At 33.4% G+C, this 23429-nt stretch overlaps 1 protein-coding gene across 2 annotated transcripts in view; it reads left to right on the plus strand.

Moving 5' to 3' along the window:
• The first annotated feature begins 2459 nt into the window (after positions 1-2459).
• Positions 2460-23429, plus strand: part of LOC106623625 (Glutamate receptor IB) — a 103242-nt gene continuing 82272 nt past the window's right edge. For both annotated transcript variants that reach the window (XM_036362452.2, XM_036362461.2), the window contains exons 1-2: positions 2460-2649; positions 14015-15051. In XM_036362452.2, coding sequence (XP_036218345.1) covers positions 14934-15051 — 118 coding nt within the window. In that variant the 5' untranslated portion in view covers positions 2460-2649; positions 14015-14933. The remainder of the gene's footprint in view (positions 2650-14014; positions 15052-23429) is intronic.

Genomic DNA, 23429 nt, shown 5'->3' on the forward strand with positions numbered 1-23429 from the left:
TTAAACTTACGATCTCGTTTTCCTTTTCTGCCTTTTTAATGTGCATACGATATTATTGAACATTGCAATGTGCTTCAAGAGAAGTGTAAAAAAATGAGATTCTGTGGAAGCAACTTTTAAGTAAATTTTTAATATACGTCCCGGGTCTCTTTTTTGGAGGAAGGATTTTAATTTGCTAAAACTCAAAAGTTGTGAATGAAATCCCTTTGGAAGCTATTTAACTTTTCAAAATAATTCAAATTCCATTCTCACTCACTACCTTTCATATAACATAATTTCCATTCTCTCTAAATTAGTTCATAAGTCATATAAGAGCTTGCTGTGGATGCTGTGCAATACTATCTAAAACAAGAACAATTTACGACATCTTTCTACTTCTCTGCGTTTTCTACAGACTTAAACTATTAGTGACCGATTACAATGTGCTTTTTAATGTACATTATTTCTCTCATATTACTACTCTTTCCATCGACCTACACTTTCGCGCAATGATTTCAATGTTCTAAAAGTTGAATGTCGTGAAGGGATTCTGTTTAGTTTTTCCTAAGACAACTAACATATTGTATTATATTATAGACTTTATCGCACTCTTTACACTGCAAAGTGATAGAAAACATGTGGCAGTTAAGTACATGCTGTGGATGCTGAGAGCTGTTGAGGATAATTCGGACACAAGTGTTCGTGCTATTTCTCTTAAATTACAATATTAATGTGCTAAAAGATAAAGGTCATAAGAAGACTTTCTCTGAATGCAAACGTTATAGAATTTAAAATAACTGAAATGTCTGCTGTTTTTAGTGAGTTCAGCAAATAGTAAGGGATTGCAACGTATTTCAAGGCTGATTTAGGAATGGAGATCATTTGGATGCTGTGCAAATGTTAATCCTCAATAATTTCAATGTGCTATAAGGTAAATCGAGTGAAAGAACTTCTGTGATGTGTAATTCTATCTAGGACAACTTTAATTGACAGTATCACGCTCATACTCTCCTATTATTTTCATGAATGATGGTTAAGTGCTAAAAAGCCGGCCCCAGTAAAACAGATCCTACAAATACTGAGCAACTGTTAACGATAACTTTAAGTTATGTACGTTCCCGCCATTTCTCTTACGATACTGTATTTTTAGTAACCTACTCTCAGTCAATGCACTAAAACGAAAGTGACGCAGAAGACATGATGTGGATGCTGTGTAACTATATATATTTCAAATGTTTGTTCTCGTTCTCTTAAACTCTTATTACTCAGATTCAGACTAGGACTTTAGCACCACTTATCGCAGGTTTATTAATTAGTTATTGCCTTCAATGTCCTAAATGTTGGTTTTCGTGAAAGAAAAACATTCAGTGGACGCTGTACAACTACCCAAATACAAGTTCCCCTCTCTTTCCGTCATTTCACTCAGTTCGCACTGTGGGTAAATGCTATCAAAGTGCTAAAATGTAAAAATATACACTGTGCCTAACTCAATATAACTAAAAACTGCACTTTACTCAACTCTTTATAAATAACTAACTGGCTTTCTGTGCGTTAGTAAATGATTTTATTGTTTTAAAACATAAATAGGTATAGTAAAAGAATTGTCTAGGGGACATTCCCGCGCTTTTCCATTACTGCCTTATTCACTAAATTGTGATATCTATAAATGTTTTCAATGTCTTCAAAAGTAAATGACCTAAAAAGGCATCCTGTGGATGCTGTAGACTTACGAAGTACACAACCATACATTTTAAAAATATGTCAGCGGATTCTCGCTCTCATACAGCCCTTTTCATAAATTTCACATGTGCTATGTAGGATAACTCAAATATTTATGGTATATTTGGCGCCTTTCAAAGAATTCATTTGAGGAACGTATTCAAAGTGCTGAATTTTACTATACTAGGGGAGTTCCTGTAAATCTTGAGTGTTCTCTCTCTCATTTTAGAGAGCCTACACGCAGTTTCAGTCAAGTAATCACTGACTTAAAGTACTAAAAAGTAAGCGTTGTAAAGGAGCATAAAGTGAAGGGTGCGAGCACATTAAAAATAAATTCCACTACTTCGTGTTTACAGGAAGCGTCTAGCGATTGGTTATTACAAAACAGACGAAGCAAAATTTATATAGCTTAGCACATGTGAGTGTGTGTTAATGCCTTTCTGCGAGAGAGTGCTGAAGTTCGTACTTACATGAAAATGTGCCGAGTTGAGCCGAGTATTAGGCTCGTTAGCACGACAATGTTTCAACACTCAACTGCTTTCCGCACACTGGGTCCTGATGACAACCAGCATAACTGGTGTAGTGCAGCATTCAAACACAGCATCCAATTGACGAGCAAATATTGGCTAGCAACCACACACACACACACACACACGTACAAACACAGCCTTAACTAATAAGCATCGTATGAATGCAAGTTTTTCGGGGTTTAAGCTACGATGAGTTTCTAAGGTACTTTTAGTACTTATTAGAACGCGTACTGTAACGGATGAGCAAGCGGAAGAAGTGCGACTCGTACGCACAGTTAAAGTACCTACAATAATCATTACAATTCACAGTGTGTATTAATGCATTCACTTCATCTATACTGAATCGCATTAGAGTGCCACACGATTGCAAAGTGTAAACAAATGTGACGTGGAAATCGTTACGCAGCGAAATTAACGCAATGTGAGTGAAAGTGTAGGTGGTGTACATGGAAGCGAGTATGCAGTGTTGTTTTCCCAAAACCAATAGCGTTTTGTTTAATTTTATTTATTTGCACAAACGAGTGTGTCACTTCGCTCTACTACTTATACTTATTTCCACTCAATTTCTTATTTGTATTTTTTTCGTGTGCTAATCCTTTATTACGCGCAAATTATGTAAATGCAATGCAATGAATGGTAAGCGGCTTATGGCTACCAAATGTGTGCACAATCTTCGCACTTAAGTGAATCGACTGAAAGTGAAATCCGCCGAGAGATAAACACGTGCGTGCATACACACGTAGAAACATGTAAAGAAGCACGAAAGAAGCAAGTGTTGGTCCCGTAAGCTAAAGCTTTGAGGCTATACCTATGTGTGGTAAATGTGGAGGCAGCGCTAGTAACACAGAATGGCAGTCATTAAGAACATGCTACTAAAATAAAATAGGATTTTCAAAGATTACAAAAAGCGTAGTAAGGAGTTGTAGAGAGTGTTGGGAGCAAGGTTTAAGATTAATTCAAGTTCTTGCATAAATAAGTGTCACCTTGAATACTAATATGGTTTGTTTAGCAAAAGTGAAATGATAATACGACAAAAGTTTAACAATTGATATACATAGATAAAAATACAAAAAGAACAAAAACAAGGGTGTTCATGTAAATATAACTGTGACGTAGTGAGATGACAGCAGTGTAATTTATTATAAACAATCACTAGATATTTAGTGAAGTTTACAACAATATAGTTTAAAAACAAAAAATACATGGCATTAAGAAATTTAATTTAAGTGCTAAAAAATTATTAAACTCAGGAAGTTTTGTATAATAACAACACACAAAAAAATTATGGAAATTAATAAAAAGATCTTAATCGCAAGATATTTAGTGAAGGTTGTAGTAATAATGTTAAAAAAAAAATCATTAAAAATTAAAACTAAGTCTAAAAAAATTATCGGAAGAAGTTAGAAAGCAGAACTAAACAAATTAAATTGAACACAAAAATTATAAAAAATGTACCGTCAACTAACCACTAATTTGTGGGTTAATATAGTAGATCACGGCAAAAATATTATTAACTTCTTCCGCTTTAAATATATGCATACGTTTTCTTAATGTCTGCAATTTGTTTAGCCCATATCAATCAAATTGACTAACGCGCTTTCGTTCGCCGAAAAATAGTACGACATCAGCATTACAGCATGAGCATATACCGTTGTTCTTTTGAAACATGGTTGCATACGGCTAACCATTGAAGAAGTAGTGCTTACAGCATAGATCAAATGATTCGAGCTGCAAACATATCGTAATATATTTTCGAATCTGCAAAGTTTTGTTTCGATTTCAGTTCATACTGAATTATTCAATAAATCTAGTATGAGCTTCTTGTTGTCAACTACATTATAACTTGTAGCAACAAAATTGAATAACATCGTAACCATATGCGAGTAACCGTGTGTATAAACATTTGAAAAAGAAAATTAAAACAGTAACATTTTGATATTACACTAAAATTTTAGAAATAAGAATGTATAATACAATTGAGGTTTATTTATAATTCAATTCCATAGATTACTTTCAGTGTCTAGATCAACACTAATGTCATTCAGCCTATGTGCATAGTTAAACAACTTTCTCCTATATCTCCCTTAAACAAATGTTGTGTTTCGATTACGGAGCTAGAAAACCAATAACAGCTAAGATCGCATCGTTATGGGTGAAGAACTACCTCAGAAACGAAACAACTCAAGTTTATGACACCATGCAGGCAGCTCTTAAAAATCATTACATTTCTTTCTATAGTCGGAGAAGCACTTTTATCATATCAGACATATTTGCATTATTCTCATAATGCTAAATTTAAATTTCAAAAGAAAATCCAATACTATCACACAATACAAACTAACAGAGTATAATAATCTCCAATGAAACATCAAAATGATTTTCTGACACTTTCACGACTGTAAGTAGTAATCTCAATTATTTTTGAGAATATTATATCAGTGAGAAATAGTTTTTGCCGACAACAGAAATTAAGGTGTTGACCATCCAATAGGCGAAGATTTGGTATTGTTTAGCAAAAGTTTTTTTATATATTAATAAAATATAAACGAATAACTATTTTTTAATTTTCTATTCCCATTATTGGTTTTCAAATATTTAGAACAAAGAAAATTTCAATACCATTCTTTAAAGAAAATTAGCAAAATCCAAAGAGTCGATATTGTGATTCAAGTTTTTCAAAACAGCATCGATATTAAAGTGCGTACATTTTTAGCTTTATAAAATTTTAAGCAAAACGGCAATAATGATGATGGAATTATAACAGAAACGTGTCTGTCATTATTACAGCGGATTTTACAGGGAAAAATAATAAATAATGTTGTTAGAAGCCTAAGGACTACTCTAAGCCAACTTAAGTAATTGATCATGCAAAACATATACAGTTCTTAATTTTTTTACAAAATGTTCCTGAATAACGTTATTTATCTAGTTGCACAGTGAAATGAGTATGGTTCTGCTACACCATTTACCAACGAGCATGCAGAGATATGCAACTGGATGATGCCAATTCTTATGACAACTAAGCAAAATCCCAGCCGCCTGTAACTTTTATATTTTTAATACAAAAACTTAAAGAAAGTTACAAAAGAGCCTAAGAATAATTTTCTAGGCAAAAACTCATCACACTTCTCCCACACTGGTATAACATTATTCATCAGCGTCATGGCACTGCAGACTGTGGTCTACTGCAAGATAGTGTAAATTAGCGTAAAAATGCTGGCATAGCAACATTTCGGCTTCAACACAGCAATAAATCAGTGTCAGCTGACAAAACTGGGAATACCAAAACAGGAAATGAAAACACATTCAAACAACGAAAAATAAATTAAAAGCGCCATAGACGCTATAAAAAGAAAATGACAAACAAAAAGAAATAACTGTTGAAAAAAATTTAAAGTTTTTTAATCTAAAACCTGAAATCTCCCCCCCCCCGAAAGTAGATGAAAAGTTATAAAAGCAAAAACTTTATCAGCGCCACGGCAGATGCGATCTTAAAGTGGCTGTAGGCCAAGGCGTGAAACTATTACACTGTAAATATGTCATTACCAACTAAATAACAGCAATTTAGCGTTAAGCAATCAACCTTAAAATGTTTGACCATTGTTAGGTGGTATCTGTAAATATTCGCTACACACGCAACGACAGCGAAAGCTTCCTAAATTTTCTTTATTACCTAAACACAATGGCATGATATAAATAAAGCACAATAATAACAATAACAATGGTAAATATAGCGACATCAACACATCATCAGACTTCTCTTGTGTATACGCTCATGAATATGTATTGAATGGTAATTTTGTCACGTCGTTTGCGACGCCTACGGACAAAGAATTGAGGTCGGCCAATATCGTGGACTTGTTCACTTTGATGGTGCGCACGGATAGCTGCAAAAGAATGCGTATAAAGTGTTTCGGGAAACAGTGTATACCGATCTGTGAAAACTATAAAAAGTGTGTGAAAAAGTTAATTTACTTCAAAGTGAAATTTTTACAAAAGTAATGATTGATATTAAGAAGATTTTAGGGATTAAGAATGAAATTGTTTAACTATTATTCCAGGAGTGTTGTGAACGTATATGACGTGCTAAATGAACAATAATTGGTAGCTACGTACTTAGCAAAAAGCATACTATTCATCTTTTTAGTTATTTTTAATATATAGAAAAAATACAATATATATCAGGTGCTCCGGTATAAATGATTTTTTTTTTTTTGTTGAAATGAAATACTACAATAATTTAGAATGTGAAAAAAAAATTATTCAAAGTATTGATCATTGCTTTTTACACATTTTGGCCACCTTTCTGGCAATTTGGGGATACCATGCCAATATAAATGTTCGTCTTTTGAAGCAAACCAATCAGACACTCCATTTTCGACTTCTACGTAAGAATAGAAGTGCTGCTCAGTCAATGCGTGTCCCATCGATGAAAATAAATATTAATCGGAAGGGACCAAGTCTGGTGAATACGGCGGGTGGGGTAGAAGCTCACAGCTAAGTACTTTGATTGTATCCTGAATTGATTTTGCTTTGTATACAGGTGCATTGTCGTGTAACAAATTTACTTTGACGTATCTTCTGACCAATTCTGCTCGATTTTCGATCAGTGCATGGTTCAAATTCACAATTTGTTGTCTGTAGCGATTAGTATTAATAGTTTCACCAGGTTTGAGAAACTCATGATATACCACACCCTTCTGATACCACCCGTGTCAATTCGATAAAAAACTGATTTTCTTTCGTGTCTTTGAAGCAAACGTGTTTTTTTGGTTTTCCATTTGTTTTTCATTCAATTCTTGTGGCACCCATTTTCCACACTGTTTGATCTTTGATCATAGCTTTCAAACGGTCTGATATTGTTTGTTGTGCAATATTTAACCTTGCTGCCATTTGCGTTTGGCTCTTATTATATCTGAACCGAACTGTTGAAACCATTTTTTGCATGTTGCTTCTAATAGAGTATGATCACCATATGTCTTGACGAGCATTAGATGCGACTCTGCAGCACTTTTCTACAAATGGAAACAAATTTTCCGGTACAAAATTTGAAATTTTCAACACAATGAAAAAATATGATGTCGTTTGTTGAATGACTATAAGGTTAAGGTTAAAGATAATTGTCACAGTGAAGTATTTTTGGAGTACATAAGTATAGTTCGAATGACTGGAGAATGTCGACCCGACACAATATAAAACCAAAAATTCTTTTCACAAATTACCAAAAATAGAAAGAAATGGTTATTTAATATAAGAGCATTAATTGTATGATCTTTCATGCCTTCAAACAAAGTTCACGAATAGATATAGAATAACTTAATTTTTTTATTAAATTCATAAAAACTTTTTTTATTCACATAAAACAAGTTTATAGTATATTCGTTGAGACAAATGAGAAAAAAATTCTGTGACATTGACATTCTTGTACGCTGAATTCCTCAATTGCAATTCTGGGGTCAAACTTTACCACAGGCCACAATTGCCACTAATTTCCACACTTCACTTAAAATTTGCCAACATTTTCTGATCCCTACTTTTTCTTCAAACTCCAGCAACTACATTTAAGAAACTTGCAATTGTCGCATCTTATCAAGGTCACGTCTTTAGAAACTGTGCACGCTGGTCAGAGTGTTTGCTCTTTACTTTGCCCATTCCGAGAATACAATGCTGAAGGCAATGGGAATACGCGCAAGGAATGATCCTTAAAGAAAGTGTAGGACAAATTTCGTAGAAAATAAAATGCTAAAACTAGGGAAACATTTTAGTGTGAAGCAAGGAAATCCTACTTAACTGCGATGGTCCACTTTCAAGGGAGAAGCAATGATGGCAGCATTACGCCTTGCGTCGCTCTGTCACCGCTCATTAACGCCTGCCGACACAGAGTGTCAAGAGCTTCATTGCTCATCAGAGGTATTTGTGAGCGCCAACAGGGCAACGGTCAATGAATTGTTTCTAGGTTTCCTTTCATTGTTCCGGCAGCAGCTGGTTTCCTTGGCTTTTCTACTGGTGTTTTGTGCATCTTCTTCATCTTTTCTTTTATTATACTATTCTTCTTCTTGCTGCCCTAGTAATGTGCCCATTACCCTCACCGCCTACTTACGCCACCGTCAATGGTGTGGAGCAGTTGATTGTGCAGGGTTTTTTCATAGTATTTAGTAATTCTTTTTTTTGTGCAACATTTTATAATCTACTAATTGAATGAAGCAATAAAGCAGAGTAGAAAAAAACCCTAGCGGAAGCCACCTCTTAAATGGTGTGCAAAGCGACAAAGAATGTTAAGGGTCTATTTTGATGAAGACACTAGTCTCTTGCTATGAGCATAATTGAGAAATAAGTAAAATTCCCATAAAAGTGAAAGCGAAGATATGTGCAAAATACCAGAATCGTCTTTTCGGTGAATGAGGATGACTAGATGAGTATAGCAGAAAATAATTGCTTAATTACGAATGTCGACACATTCGCATTACCTCACCTCTTCACCTTTATGCTACCTACGTCATTGTGTATGTACCTACAGTATACGGCATATACGGGGGAACTTTGTATATACACTCTTAAACTTTCGCATTCTGAGCTTTAACTTGCCCCCTCTTTGCAGTCAAACACTTTTGCACTTTTCCACTCTGGCAACGTCAAGTTGTCAAGTGCCTCTTTGCTGACATCCGCCCCCTTTACTTCGTTACACCTACGAGAACCGCCTGCCTTATCAAAGAGGTCGCTGTTACAGCTCGAAAGGTTGAAGGCGTTTAGCAATTTGCATTGGATTCGCTATAAGCGCGTGCAATTTTAAATTAATTAAATGGGGATTTCACTCAAACTCAGTACTTTATGAGCGCACCCGCAGCAAACGGCCTTAAGAATATCAAGTGCACACAGGTTGTTAGCCAAGTGTTTAATGGTGCATAGTTCGAAGTGTTTATTTATGTATAGCAGCAGATTTAATAAGAAAATTAAGAAAAGTTTATTTTAGTGGGTGTATATATGTACATAAAAATCTTCTCATTACGCGGAGTGGTTGTAAAGAAATTATCATTTGCTTATTGGGGACAAAGTAACAACTCATTTAAGTCATTTAATGTCGACAGAGAAGATTGTCTTCAAGATCGTATATTCAGTGGTAATTATTAGAAAATTTTCGACACCTCACAAATGCTTTGCAGTAGTTGAAGTTTGAGGTATAGTTAATTAACATAACAGTACACAAATAAAAAACTTTATTTCGATTGATCGGTTTGTATGGCAGCTATATGCCATAGTTGTCCGATCTGAACAATTTCTTCGGAGATTACATTATTGCTTCAGGCAATAATCCTCCCATAATTTCGTGCAGATATCTTGTGAAATAAAAGAGTTTTCCATACAAGGACTTTACTCCGATCGTTCAGTTTGTATGACAGTTATATGTTATAGTGGTCCGATATCGGTGCTTCCGAAAAATGAGCAGTTTCTTGAAGAGAAAAGAACATATGAAAAATGTTTGATCGATTTTTCAAACACTGAGGTACAAACAGACAGACGGATAGATTGATAGACGGACAGACAAATAGACATAGCTAAATCGACTCAGCTCGTGACGCCGTTCATTTGGATATATATTTAAAGGGTCTCCGGCAATTCCTTCTAGGTGTGAATCAAGAATTGTGGCAAACTTAATAAATCCTATTCAGGGTATAAATATAATAAGATCGGTACTTATTAAACTCTTGTGTACAAAAATGCATATTAGTAACTATGTTGGTAGTGTTGATAGTAAAGCAAAACGTAACAACAAAATTTTTTTACTTACATAAATAACGTTAATATTTTTATATATTTTTCCAAAACATTTTATACCTCGTTCCGCATTTAATCCATTAAACTAGTGCACCATAAGTGCCAAGTTACTAAATGTGGCAAGGTGAAGTATTTTTTATCAACAAACGAACTGCAACAAAGTTCATATGCGAGTATCACAAGTAAAAAGTGGTAAATCATAAAGATAAACAAAGGAATTGAAGATGTGTAAAAAATTTGCAAGCATTGTCCAAATGATGACAAAAAAGTGAAAGCCTAAAAGCAGGCTAAAATAATTGCGAACTGACACAGAAAATTCTAAAAGCAAAATCATACAAAAAGTAAAACTGCCAGCCAGTGTTTCAGAATAAACTTACACCGACAAAAAGTAACAACAACTCGACATAGGTTTCAGTGAAAAAAACCAAACGCTATGAGAATTGTATTCCAGTATGCCTATGATAACACTGAGCAAATGTATTGTTGCAGTTATGTAAGCAATGACCAACAAAAACATGCCGCAGGCCAACGCAACAGGACAACAGGACAAAGCTGACACTGACTCTCATATTTTGTGCTTGTTGGGCCAAGTCCAATGGACTCTGAATAAATAACAAGCATGTGCCGTAGTGACAAAAACACAAACAACAAATTCTCAAAACAAAGCGAAAAAGTGGCGCCAACAGGGAAATATTAGAAAAGGGTACAATTTAGAAACATATATACCCGCACACATTAAAAGTATGTTTATATGACATGTAGGCATTGTATGTAAAGTGAAGAGAAATACATAAGTGGCGTACCCTTGGGGTGTCGAGTTGACGACAGAACCACTCAAGCGGAGCGTGCAACTGAGAGTGAAAGGCTAATGCGAACTTTCCAAAGTTGATAGTGTGTGTAATATTCACACACACGCTTACATGCAACCTTTAAGCGTGTATATTAAAGCTTTTATACACGTGCATGCATAAGCAACAAACTGTAAAATTCTCAGTGAAAACAGGTGTGAGCGACACGTGCGTGCCATAGAAGCGACCAGCAGCGACACAATGACGAAGCAATAAAGCAACAGATCACAAAAGTGCAAAAAATTATAACGGTTACACAAGTATGCGTAATACGTCTGATATTAGAGTAGAGTGTAGTGTGTGTACTAAAAATACAATAAATGCAGAAACAACACCTGAACGCACTTACATATACATATGTATGTTATATCGTCAACGGTAATATCAGCTTCAAACAAAGCAAAACAAAATGTCTAATCGTGTGTTTATAAATGTGGGCAGTTCATCAAAGCGAGCACGCAGCAGATCAATGGGCGTGCTGCAATGAGGCGTAACGAAAGTGTGTCTGTCTCGGCGGAATGATGAGTTAGCACAAACGTGAGGCGATTTGCACGTGCTAACCTGGCAGCATACTTCAGCTTGATTATGTACATATTTGATATTATAAACATGAGTTTGTATATGTATTTGTACGCCGCATGTGTATGGCAACTCTTGTCTTCAGAGCTTTATGTAAAGAGGCGTGCGTTCGCTTATATAAGTAGGTGTGTATGCTGCGGCATAAACTGCTAGGTAATTGAGTAGGCGAACCAGCAATGACTACATAGTTATTAATTTGCATGCTAAATTAAGCTTGAAGTGTTGCTAATGATCTTAAAACAGCCGTGCTGATAAGTGGGGTGCAAAAACGAAATCAGCAGTTGGTAATAATGAGGAAAAGTCTTAAATAAACGAACAACATATAAACGTACATAATAATACTTATATTAGCTAAGGGAAAGAATTATTATTTTGCATAACATTTATAAAGCTAAGGCATGTTAGAGGAACAAATTCCTGCAGTAATACCTGGATAAATTGTAGTTTATTGACAGTGCTGTTAAATGTTAAGTGCACAATAGATTAAATTAAAATAAAAGTGGTGATCGAAAACTTTTAAATTTTTTTTTAGTAAAAACACAAAGTGAATTGAATAATACAAAAATCAAATCAAAAAATATATACAAGTATTATTTCAAACAATTTAAGCAACTTTCGGGACTAATGGGACAATTGGACAACTATCAAAAATATAAAAAGAAATTTCGAAAAGTTCAATAATTAATGTGGAAAAATTTCAATTATTAAAGTGTGGTGAATTCTTGATTGTGAAAAGACGTTCGGTAACCAAGATTGCAAATAATGCATTAAGAAAGTAATTGAATTAACATCTGAATTTAAATTTTTTTATTTTGTAATCTCAAATGCGGGAAATGTAATCCCAAGTACCGGATTTAAATATAAAAATATAAGACTTTAAACCCAAACACGGGATTGAAAAAAAATTGGTAATCCCAAAAACCTTATTTCAAATTTAGTTTTAATTTTTAATCACAAATACCGGACTGAAAAATAAAAAAAATTTAATCCTCAGCACACTTCTGCTAATTTATGCTACTGCTCTCACAGAGCCATCATCTACAATACTCTAGACTACTGCTCGAAAAACTTACATTTTTAAATTAAAAAATAGAATTTAAAAATTTTTAATTCCACTGCTTGGGATAGATCAAAATTTAATTTTTAAAAATTAATAAAAAAAAAATGTGACTTAAAAAATTTGCAACCCTGTCGGTAAGAAAGTTTTGCACATAAATTGTTATGTAAAAACGAAGACCGATTCGGAAAAGCCTATAAAAGTGTTAGGCCAAATAACATTATAACTACGCCAAGGCTAATACTCCCTTCGTCGCTAACGCGGGTATGGTAGCCACTGGTCACCCAAAATTTGTATAATGCACGACAACCGACAAAGATACGGAATTACGAGGCGACATTTTTTATGTAACATTTCCATACATTTTTACATTATGGAGAGTTAAAAGCAATTCAACGAACTGCTTAATACGACTTGTATACAGTAACATAGTATGCAAGTTTTGGATAAATATTAATTCGGCTGTCTTTACAGATGATATTTATATATATATATTATATATATGTGTATATTAATATATATATGTATATAGATTTTTGTTTTATTTACAAAGACTTCTATTTGCGTAATTTACGAAAAGTGATCTTAAAGAAAACTTTATCCTCTGAATACTTTAGTAGGAAAACTTATTTTTTAAATAATCAATGAAATCCATTCATACTTTTTTTGTTGAAAAAAAAAATTGTATGAGCCAACAAAGTCAACTGAGCTAGAATGAAACGAATAAGGGTAGTGGTACTAATTTTGCCTAAATTCTGCATTATTTTAAATTGTTAGTTAATAAGAATTTTTTAACATTTTTTTAAAAATTAATATTTTAATAAACTTGACATCTTTCGCGCTGTCGAGTATATGTTACATAACCATACGGTTATTAATAAATCATGATTTATTATTTATTTTAGTTGCACCATTTGAGAAAAAATTTTTTGATATAAACTAGTAAGTAACTAGATGACTTTAGCAAATTATTAGAACGACATTGTGATTATCTTGTATTCCTTATTCTAATAGTTTCTAACCCTAACTCAAGCACAAATATTTTCGAGGAGATTTTTCTCAAAAATACTAATTGAGTTTCATGTAGCTATCTGTTTTCGACATGGGATTCAATATTATATCCTTTTACTTAGACTAATAAAAAACAAAATAGCAATAATTGCTATAATTTTTTTCGAATGTAAATAAAATAAATTTTCGAATATAATTAAAATAATTTACTATAAAATATAACGTATTCTTTTTCAAAGCGAAAACAACTAGTACATGAACAACTGACTTTCCGCCTCTTGAATGGTTTTAATATAAAATGCTCTTCGTATCGAATTTTTTTATTAAGCAGAAAAATATTTAAATTATATTTTAACCCAATTTTGAGTATTATTACTCTAAATTTTTTGCTGATTATTGACATTATTTTCTCGTTGATATTTATTATTTGTATTTCTTTACAATAGATTGCTCTGAAATCTCCAACAGTGTTCTCTGAAAAGTTAATAAAAAAATAATATAGTATCTATTTTCATCAGTTTACAGGCGCTACAATACCACCAACAAAATTTTCCGAATAAATGCAGATCAAATCTAAGCTGCTTTTCAATTAAATATTAAAGGAGCAACAATAAAAGAAATAACAATAAGCTTTTATACTAACAAAAGCACTCGTGTAACGACAAAAAGAGCGTAAACGAAGTTTAATTCAGCAAAAAAGCACAACTTTACAGATTAGCACCACACAACCGCTCATTATATGCCGGATCAAAATCAACGCCACACTGGCAGGATGACCAATTAGCTTTATTGTTGGTTTAGCGCGTTTATTTTATTTTATTTTTTTCAAGTGTAATTTGATACACAAAAGAAAAGTTAAAATACACAAAAGTGTGAAAGTGTGTGTGCACTGCAATACATACATACATCCATACCGAAGTGTTTCCGGTGAAACGTTATAAAAAGTAATTAACAAAATCACAAGTGCTGTGCTCAGCAACAACATGGCGAAAAAGTCAAACAATATATTATGTTGCCAGTGAGAACCGACAAAAGATAGTGCAACAAAAAGGTGTAATGTGAAAATCAATTGAAAAGTTTTGTGCAAAAAATTAGATAACTAAAAAATTCAAGAAACACAGTGTAAAAAATAACGCTAAAAGTAGTGAGACCGTTATTTACATTTCTTCATTAAAGTATATACATGCAAGCAACATATTTTGCAACATTGTACGGCAACGTCATCAAAAAGCTACAAAAAATAACAACAAACAGTACGTGTCACCATAAGCACTGTCGCTGTAAGGCTGGAAGACGACTGTGCGACTGCTTCTGTCCTCAGTGTATGTGTGTGTGCTTGCCAAGTAAGGCGCTTGTGCATGTTAGCCCAGCGTATTTGTGTGTGCAGTGTATGTGAAGCGAAAAGTGCAGGAGCAGTGCAGTGAATGTGCATTCAAAATGCTTAAAGGATTAAAAGTTTTCACATTTTTATGGCTGACGCATGCGGCGAGCACTTGGCTGAATTTCACCGGCGTTCAAGCACAACCGTCATCATTAACCGAGAAAATCCCATTAGGTGAGTCGAATGAGTGCACGCTGCGCTTTCTGTGAAAGCATGTGCAATGTAGTTCAGTATGTTTATGTCTTATACGAAAACTTAAAATATATAGCAAATTAAGCTTGCCAACATAATACGGTAAAAGGGTAAAATAATGAAAACTAAATTAAAATTACACATTTCATATCTTTTGCTATTTTCTGCAGCAAAATACAACTTTCATATCGCAAACACAATTTCACTTATAATACTATTTGCGCGAATTTCCGCATATCTCTAGAAAATAATACAATATATAGTCTTTTTCAAATTATAACAAAGTTAATTTCATGTGGGGTATACAAAAAGCGACAGTCAGAAATGTTGGTTTCTCCTTCGTCCATTTTACTTTGCTTGCGCTTTTATACATGTGACAGTTCGCTGCCACGCATTTAAAGATAGTGATGAAGTGAACAGACAAGTGCAGCTAGCTTCACTCATATACAGTTGACAACATATACATACGTGTTGTATATTATTATGTTAGTGTTTTCTCTTTGCCGTTTAAATGTTTATACTCTAGCAGCATGTTGTTCAGAGTATAATAGTTTTATTACACTTATAGTTGCAATACATAAAGCCACTGGATTTATTTAAATCTCGATGAGATGTAATTCGAATGTTCGTTCATTTATTTATCTGTCCGTGAAAATGTTAAACTTAGCAAAAATTTAGCCTTTGTGAGATGAGATTTCAAAAAAAATTTAAATTATATTACATTTTCAAAGCATAGTTTGAAGGGTGAAAAAGTCCGAGTCTAACCACGAGATTTCCGAAAGAATATGTTTTTAAATGAAATCAGCTTATGTGCCTCGAATATATATAACTATGCGCCTCCAGTAAAGAAATACTGAAAAAGGCTTTGTCAAAAGTAGTGCCTCTGATATATTGCAGCCTTCCTACTCTGTATAGTGAATTTGAAAGTCTCTGTAAGTTTAGTTGGGTCTATAAGGTATATGTCATCAATATCAATGAAATAATAATCTCAAAAATTTAGAAAATACATTAAATTAGTCTTATCACACTGACATATTATATATTCAGTATAACGATTTTCTTGGCTTAATTCGACTTTATAACATACATATCGGATATAGTGCGAAAGAGGTATGTACCTATATCAATAAAATTAAGTGAGCAAATGTTCCAGAAATGGGTAGACAAATTTTTAGAGTTCACTTATGGCCAATATAATAAAATTAAAAGAATGGCTAAACTTATGCGGAACATTTAAATTAATGAGTGGGTTACCACTGTAAAACTTCATGAGAAATTAGCAGGAAGCATGTGGTTTATTGCCAAAAAACGAAAGAAAATAAATCAGTTCACACACTCCCTTATCACACATATACTCAATCTAGTTATTTGACTAACCGGTTTATTTTTTACCTCACATGAGAGTCAAAGTGATTCAACTCTTATTAGTATTAAACGACAATATTGCGATTTGGCACAAAATTTATGAATATCGGTCAAAATATTGATCAAAAATAATTTGATAAATAAAAAATTTCTGCTAATTATAATATGTTTACTTTATAGTAGTTATTTCCGATACCAGTTAAGATGTTTTATTGAAGCTGAATAACAATGTGCTCCAATTAAGCTGCATAACATCGAACGATTTCAAGGAAACAACAGCATCGTTGTTTATTGTGACGGAAACTCGACATATTTCAAATAACTTCAATCCTTACAAATTGTTAAAGTACCTTATAATTGGCTGCATCTGAACTTAGCAGATCCTTACTTGTTTCGTAAAAGTTTCTTTAACTCGTGTTATGTTTGGTTTTTCGTTTTTCTTTTTATTTGTTTTCAGTCTCCATAAGTTTACGTCGAGCTTTTGAATCGTTTGATGTACACGCATATAATGTTATTCATATATAAGTATGTATATAGACATAAGTAGCTTACCTTTATGCCATGTGTTTTCCAGTTAATAATTTATTCAATTTGTAGCTAGCACTAAGAATTTTATATCATAGCTACCGAAAGCCAATAGCCCTACACTGTTTTGCGATCATATTGAAAATGTTGGGTTTTTCTACATGTATACCTAAATAGAAAATATTAGGTAACTGATAGAGTTCTTCCTATTGTATAAACCTATATTAAATTTAACACACATTAAAGTTCATAAGAATAAGGCTAGTTTTGTTGCCCTAAATATAAGAACGATTTTAAATATATTTATGCCCACGGCTCGTGTGATTGTCAATGATTTTTTAAGATTTGCTCTCGTTCCAGAAAACATGAAAAAATTACAAATGTATTTAAAATGCTATTGTTTAAGGATACATCAAAGTCAACTGAGCGACAAATGTCTATACCATATGTTATTTATATTTCAATAAAATTTCCAGTCAACGATCTTATTTTAAGGATCAGCAGTAATATGCCAACATGTGTGAACCGCATCAACCTCAATACCATTTTTTCATCACTTAAAGGTCCTGTTGGAACCGCACTCCTTTCTCCTCACTATAATTTTATATATTATCTTAAAATGTATCCAGATAATTGCGAAGATAGTCTGACTTGATACTCATATTTTGCCTCCAGTATACAAATTTTTCAGCTTATTTTGCCCAATTTCGTAATAATTTAGTGTTTTATGGTTACCAAGTAAATTTTCAATTACAACACTAAATTTTTTCCAGCTTCACTTTCCGGCCAGGCTGAACTTTGTTATAATCTCTAATTCTTGTATTTGGGGACCATCAAATATTCCAACTTTCAACGTATAATCAACTTCGAAAATTTTCTAAAAATGTAATTAAAATAATATCGCTACACGTCCGATGCTTTGAAAAATGTATCAAATTACTGACTTTAAAATGTATTAAATCACTGAGTTCATTTTGAGAAAATAATGTTGGAGTAGATGCTTCCCTCCCATTCACAACTATTAGTATCTGTATCGATTTCTGGGAATTGGCATTTCTGAGTAGTACATGCGGGTTAACTTTGATTCGTAACCGAGATTGTCATTGAGTAAAACAAAACTGAAACTAATCGTTTTCAAAACTTTTACGGACAAATCATATTTTGATTTTATCCTATATTTAAGTGGGACTAATTAATAGCTAATTGTATTTTTGAGGTTTGTATTGGAGACTAAATTATTTGGTTTGATAATGCATATTAGTTTTACTAGCTTTGAATTCTTAATCCATATACATATAAAAGAGCTGTGGAGTTGGAATTTCCATTTAATTTATAAGCTATTTTAAAGCAATATCATCCCTTTTTCAACAAAAAATTCATTTATGGAAATGTTTTCAGTTTATATTATCCGATAATTACAGTCAAGAAAAGCAAATAGCAGCAGATTTTTTTTTTTTTATAATTTTGTATATTTATAATAAGATTTACTAATTTCTCAAAAGCCGTGGATACTTTTTTTAAACCAATCAGATTTGTGTCAATGTTTAGCTAATAAGCCAAGAATTTTCTGGCTTTGTGTAGCCTGTCCACACCAGAGACGCTTTCAAGCGAAAATACAAATTACCATGACATAGGGTGGGGACGGTTGGAGGTTTGAGCACACTGTGTCGGGCTTAAAAATAGGGCAGTGCACAAACGTATACACTTTGGTAGCGCTAATGGCACTCTACTCACTCAGCAATTCCATCCGCATGTACAAAGGTACACAGAAACCACAAGCAATGCATGCTTCCATGAGTTTATTCACTTTAGACAAACACACCCATACTTTATGTTCCACGTAGATATAGTGAAAGTTCTTCCATATATTTCTATATACCATACATATACGTATATTGTGTATACATATATATTATACATATGTGCCGACTCTGCCTTTTTCTGCCACCTTGCAACACATTTGTCTCTAGCCACTGTAGTAAGTGTATTCATTTTGTAATACATAGTCCAGCATATGCACATTGAAATGTGTGTGCAATACCGCCGAAACAAATTTTTATGCACCGCCACAACGATGGTCGTTAGCCAAGCAGCAGTAAAAACCACCACTGCAGTAGCTTTATGCATCTCCAACGTATGTACTTACCTTCCAACTGCAGTGGCAACTAAGCTAACCATGCTCTCTGCCATGGTTGTTTGGCGCTGGTGAAAGGCTGTCCCATAACAATTGCAGCATTAACACTTTTTTATGCAAACGACATTAGCTGCAAAACGGTCGCATTGGCATGAGCTGCAGAGCGAAATTTGCTGATGTGCTGCACTTGGGGTTGACTGCGCTGGTTGACTGCGGAGAATAGTTTGCCATAGCCAGCCTCCGGCGTGTTTTGAAAGAACGCGCTCACCTGTCGTCTGTGGCAGTTTGTCTGCCGTGTTGTTAGTGGTTGCATTACCTCGGCTGCCATTTAGTTCACAAAAGACGGTAGTTGCGCTTTAGTGCTACAAGCATTACAATACATGCATATGTGTCTGTGTGTTTGTGTGTTTTTTGTTAGTAGAAATTTGAGTCGTAAAAATCAACACAAAAGCTCTTTTCACTACGTTTCCGGTTGTTCCATTTATTTTTGTATAGAAATTATCGCGCCGGTCAGAGGAAAGGATGTTTTCTATACCAGCATGTTTTGTTGTTTAGCTTGTAACGTAGCAACAATATATGTAGGTATGTAACTTGTATAATATGTAATTTGTGCATATAGGTACATGTTTTGACTACTTCTTATTTAAACTTAACCCCATTTCTTTTAATGTGCAAATTAAGAGGATTACTGATATAATGGAGATTGTTTCATATATATGTACATACATGTTGAACAGAAAAATGCAGAGTTTGCTGCTAAATGCCAATAACCTGTTCAAGAGGGAGAAGAGGAATACTAAAAAGTAAATCAACCCCTTAAAAAGAGTCTAAAAGTACCGGAAAGATTTTTGGTTGAATTTTCTTCTTCAATGGAAATATTCATGTTTGTTATACGTATACTGTTACAAATGTAGGTATTACATAAATTCAACATTGTTTCATTTGCACTCAAAATATGCATTGAATTTTCATATGGCATATGCTTTGAAAAACTTTGAAAAACCAAATAGATGGAGTTGGCACTTTGTATGACTTCCCGATCAGAAAAATCTTGATCTTGATTTTTTTCATACAAATGTACCTTTAAAAGTTAAACTAAGTTAAGGTTATGCTTCAAATGTAATGTATTCATATAGTACACCATGTCGTATGAGCAACACAGAATGTATGTATAAATTGCTCAGTAATGTTATATATAATGCTAACTGCGTATAACTTTAAAAGGAATGCCTCTAAGGAAAAAAATAATTACATCTGTTTTGCAGAGAAAATTTTGTATTCTATTGTGCCTAAATGAAATTGATTATAAAGAGCTTGTTAATGTTGGTTACTTGTTGTTAGGCAAAAACTGAAACTTAAGTTTCAGGCCCTTTGCAAAAAAAAATTACTTGGGAAGTAACCGACACCCTAATGTTTATATACATGGAGATTGCCTTAGATTAGGCGCAAGCTTAATAAATATATCTCATCTGTATATAATATATAAATATGCACGATTTCTCTCGAGTAGATTTAACACCTTTTTACCAAACCCTCAATATCATACTTAATTTACAACATTTGTAACACTTACACCAATCCTAGATAATATGTTTATAAGGTGTGAATTGTTTTATAAAAATTATAAGTATTGTAGCATTAACAAAACTTTCTAAAATATTAATCAAGCTTGGACATAACAAACTTCTCGCAATTAGAGCATTACAATATCATATTTCCGAGATATATTGCAGTTTCTTGGCGAGAAAAGGACGTGTGCAAAATTTCAGATCGATACGGATCAGACGGACGCAGCTAGTCAAGCTAATCATATACTTATATAAATGTTATAGGATATGCGATGTTTCCTTTATGAATGTTACAAACTAATATACCCTGTTCAGGGTTTAATTAAATTAAAATATTTATTTTACTATAAACCAAGTGCTTTCATATATAGATCCTCATTTTGTTTTCAAAGCTTTTCCCAAATGAAAATATGAATTCTGTATCCCAATGCATAAAATTAGTATAATTTTATTTCAAGAGAAACGTTGGCGAATGTTTTTGGAAGTAGACTGGCAAGTCAGTGTTGATAACTTTGTTAACAAAAACATTAAGCTTAGAAATAAGTTTCAGTAAACGTATATACAATATGATATAGTATATAGTGCATGAAATATATTTTAATAGCAGTACAATGATCCATTACTCATATATTTCCGGCTGGTCTTTACACATAGGAAAATTTTTAGATAATTATCAAAAAAAAAACTAATCTCTAAATGAAGGGAATGTGAAGTATACAAATAATATACTTCCGGTACTATTGTACTTTTACTGATTCAGTTTTTGTTAGTAATGACAAACATTTTGAAACTAAACTTTTTTTTAATTTTTAAGCCCTGCTCAAAATAAGTCTAACAGCACCCGCGAATGAGAATTTTTAAAAATTTTCGATACGAAAAATACAATATTTATAAACAAACTATGTATATTAAATTTTGCATAAACAAAATCCACTTTCCAGTTTCTGTTTTTTATTATTTTTTTGACATCTGTTACTTTATCTACACTTCGTTTAGTTTGCCATTTTATAATGAAAAGGCTTATTCCGGAATAAGCGCATCGGACGTTCGATAAATGGGCCTAAAGCTACCGATAACGATTTTCACAAGTATATTATGAATGTGAAGGAAACTTTTAGAGAGCGGATTATCTCGCATCATAGGCCTGGGTCGTGGACTTCAGAAGAGGATTGATGTTTTAGAAGAGAATATTCGGCACGTTATTATGGACACACGACCTCGATTGCCGCGAAAAGTGGTCGAAAATTGAGCCTCTCGGTTGAAATTTATTCGAGCCGGGCCACTTGCCCGTATCATTTTTAGAGTAAAGCTAAATTCTTGGCCATAACGTTAACTTATATGCATATAATTTTTCCATATGTCTAAAGAAATGCTCTTGACATGATTTTAAATACACTTAAGTAGAATAAAAATGTTAAAGTTAGAAAATATTTGGAGCACTTTGTTGCAAATATCCGTAGTGGAAAGAGAGCGAGATATTACCTACTATTTTACTTTCTTTAAAGTTAACATAATAAATTGTGGTGGCATTTATGAGCTAATGCTCTTAGTTTTCCAGCAAGCGCTATACTTATAAGATATTTTTTTAGCCAATAGGTACAAGAAGTTGCTTCCACTACCGTTTAACTGTAAATTGTAAACAAGAGCAGTCAGCGCAATGTTGATACACGATCGTACGTATTCGTGCGTGATTACATGCGACAGCATAGGTACATATGTATGTATGTGCGGGCTCAAATCGTTCCTGGAAAATGTTTTCATATTTACTTTCAACTCATTACGGTGGATATTGTTTTGTTTGTGTTATTCTTTGCCTTTCTCAGTTTTATTTATTTTTTCCTGCATTTAATACAAATAGCACATATTTCTTTGTTTTTATGTGAAATGTTTGTTTGTGTTGTTGCGCAAGTTTTGTTATCGGCCGACAAATGCTGCCACCATTGCTTGCGGAAGCTGCCATTCACAGCCACCAACTGACTGCAAACGCGGCAGGAAGATTTCACTAAATTGTTTTGCTGTTTTGCTGTTTCGCTCACTTCGCTGCTTTTGCTGTCACAAACTCTTTTCCAGCCACAACAGGCGTTGCCACTGTCATGCCACTGCTGTGCACCAGCGGTTTGCCCGAATGCACTTGTGTGCGTTTGCTTGTGCGCGATACGGATTTATGGAGTGTGCATTTGTTAAAATTCAGCTTGGCTGCTGTTGTCATTAAATTACCTATTTTTTATGATACATAAATTCTTTAAACTACCACAAAATGCGGCATTATACACACGCGCTGGCATTACAAAGCTTTATATTTTTAAAGCTGCTTTTAGATATAAGTAGACTTATGAAGATGAGTAAGTTAATCTGATATCTTGACTTTAACGAAATAAAATAGCCATTATTTATATGACAAAGATACAATGTTTAATATTATTATTTAATATAATATATTGGTTCATGCCATCAAAAATTATTCCATTACTCAAATTGCAATCTTGACACAACTCCATATTTATACATTGAAGAGAGTATATTTAGTTTGACACGAAGTTTGTAACACCCACGAGCTGAGTCGATTTGGTCATATCCGTCTATCTGTATATTCGCAAACTAGTCCCTCAGATTCTGAGATATCGATCTGAACTTGCGCAGGTCCTTCTCTGATTCCTGATTTTTTCTTAACATCCCCCCAAAAGATGAGCATGTTAAAAAAATATAATCCACGGATAGCATGTTGGAACAGAAAAAACAACACTATATTAAGTTTTTGGTGATAATAA

This window comes from Bactrocera oleae, chromosome 6 (genome assembly GCF_042242935.1).
Source record: "Bactrocera oleae isolate idBacOlea1 chromosome 6, idBacOlea1, whole genome shotgun sequence".
In the NCBI taxonomy this organism is placed as follows: domain Eukaryota; kingdom Metazoa; phylum Arthropoda; class Insecta; order Diptera; family Tephritidae; genus Bactrocera; species Bactrocera oleae.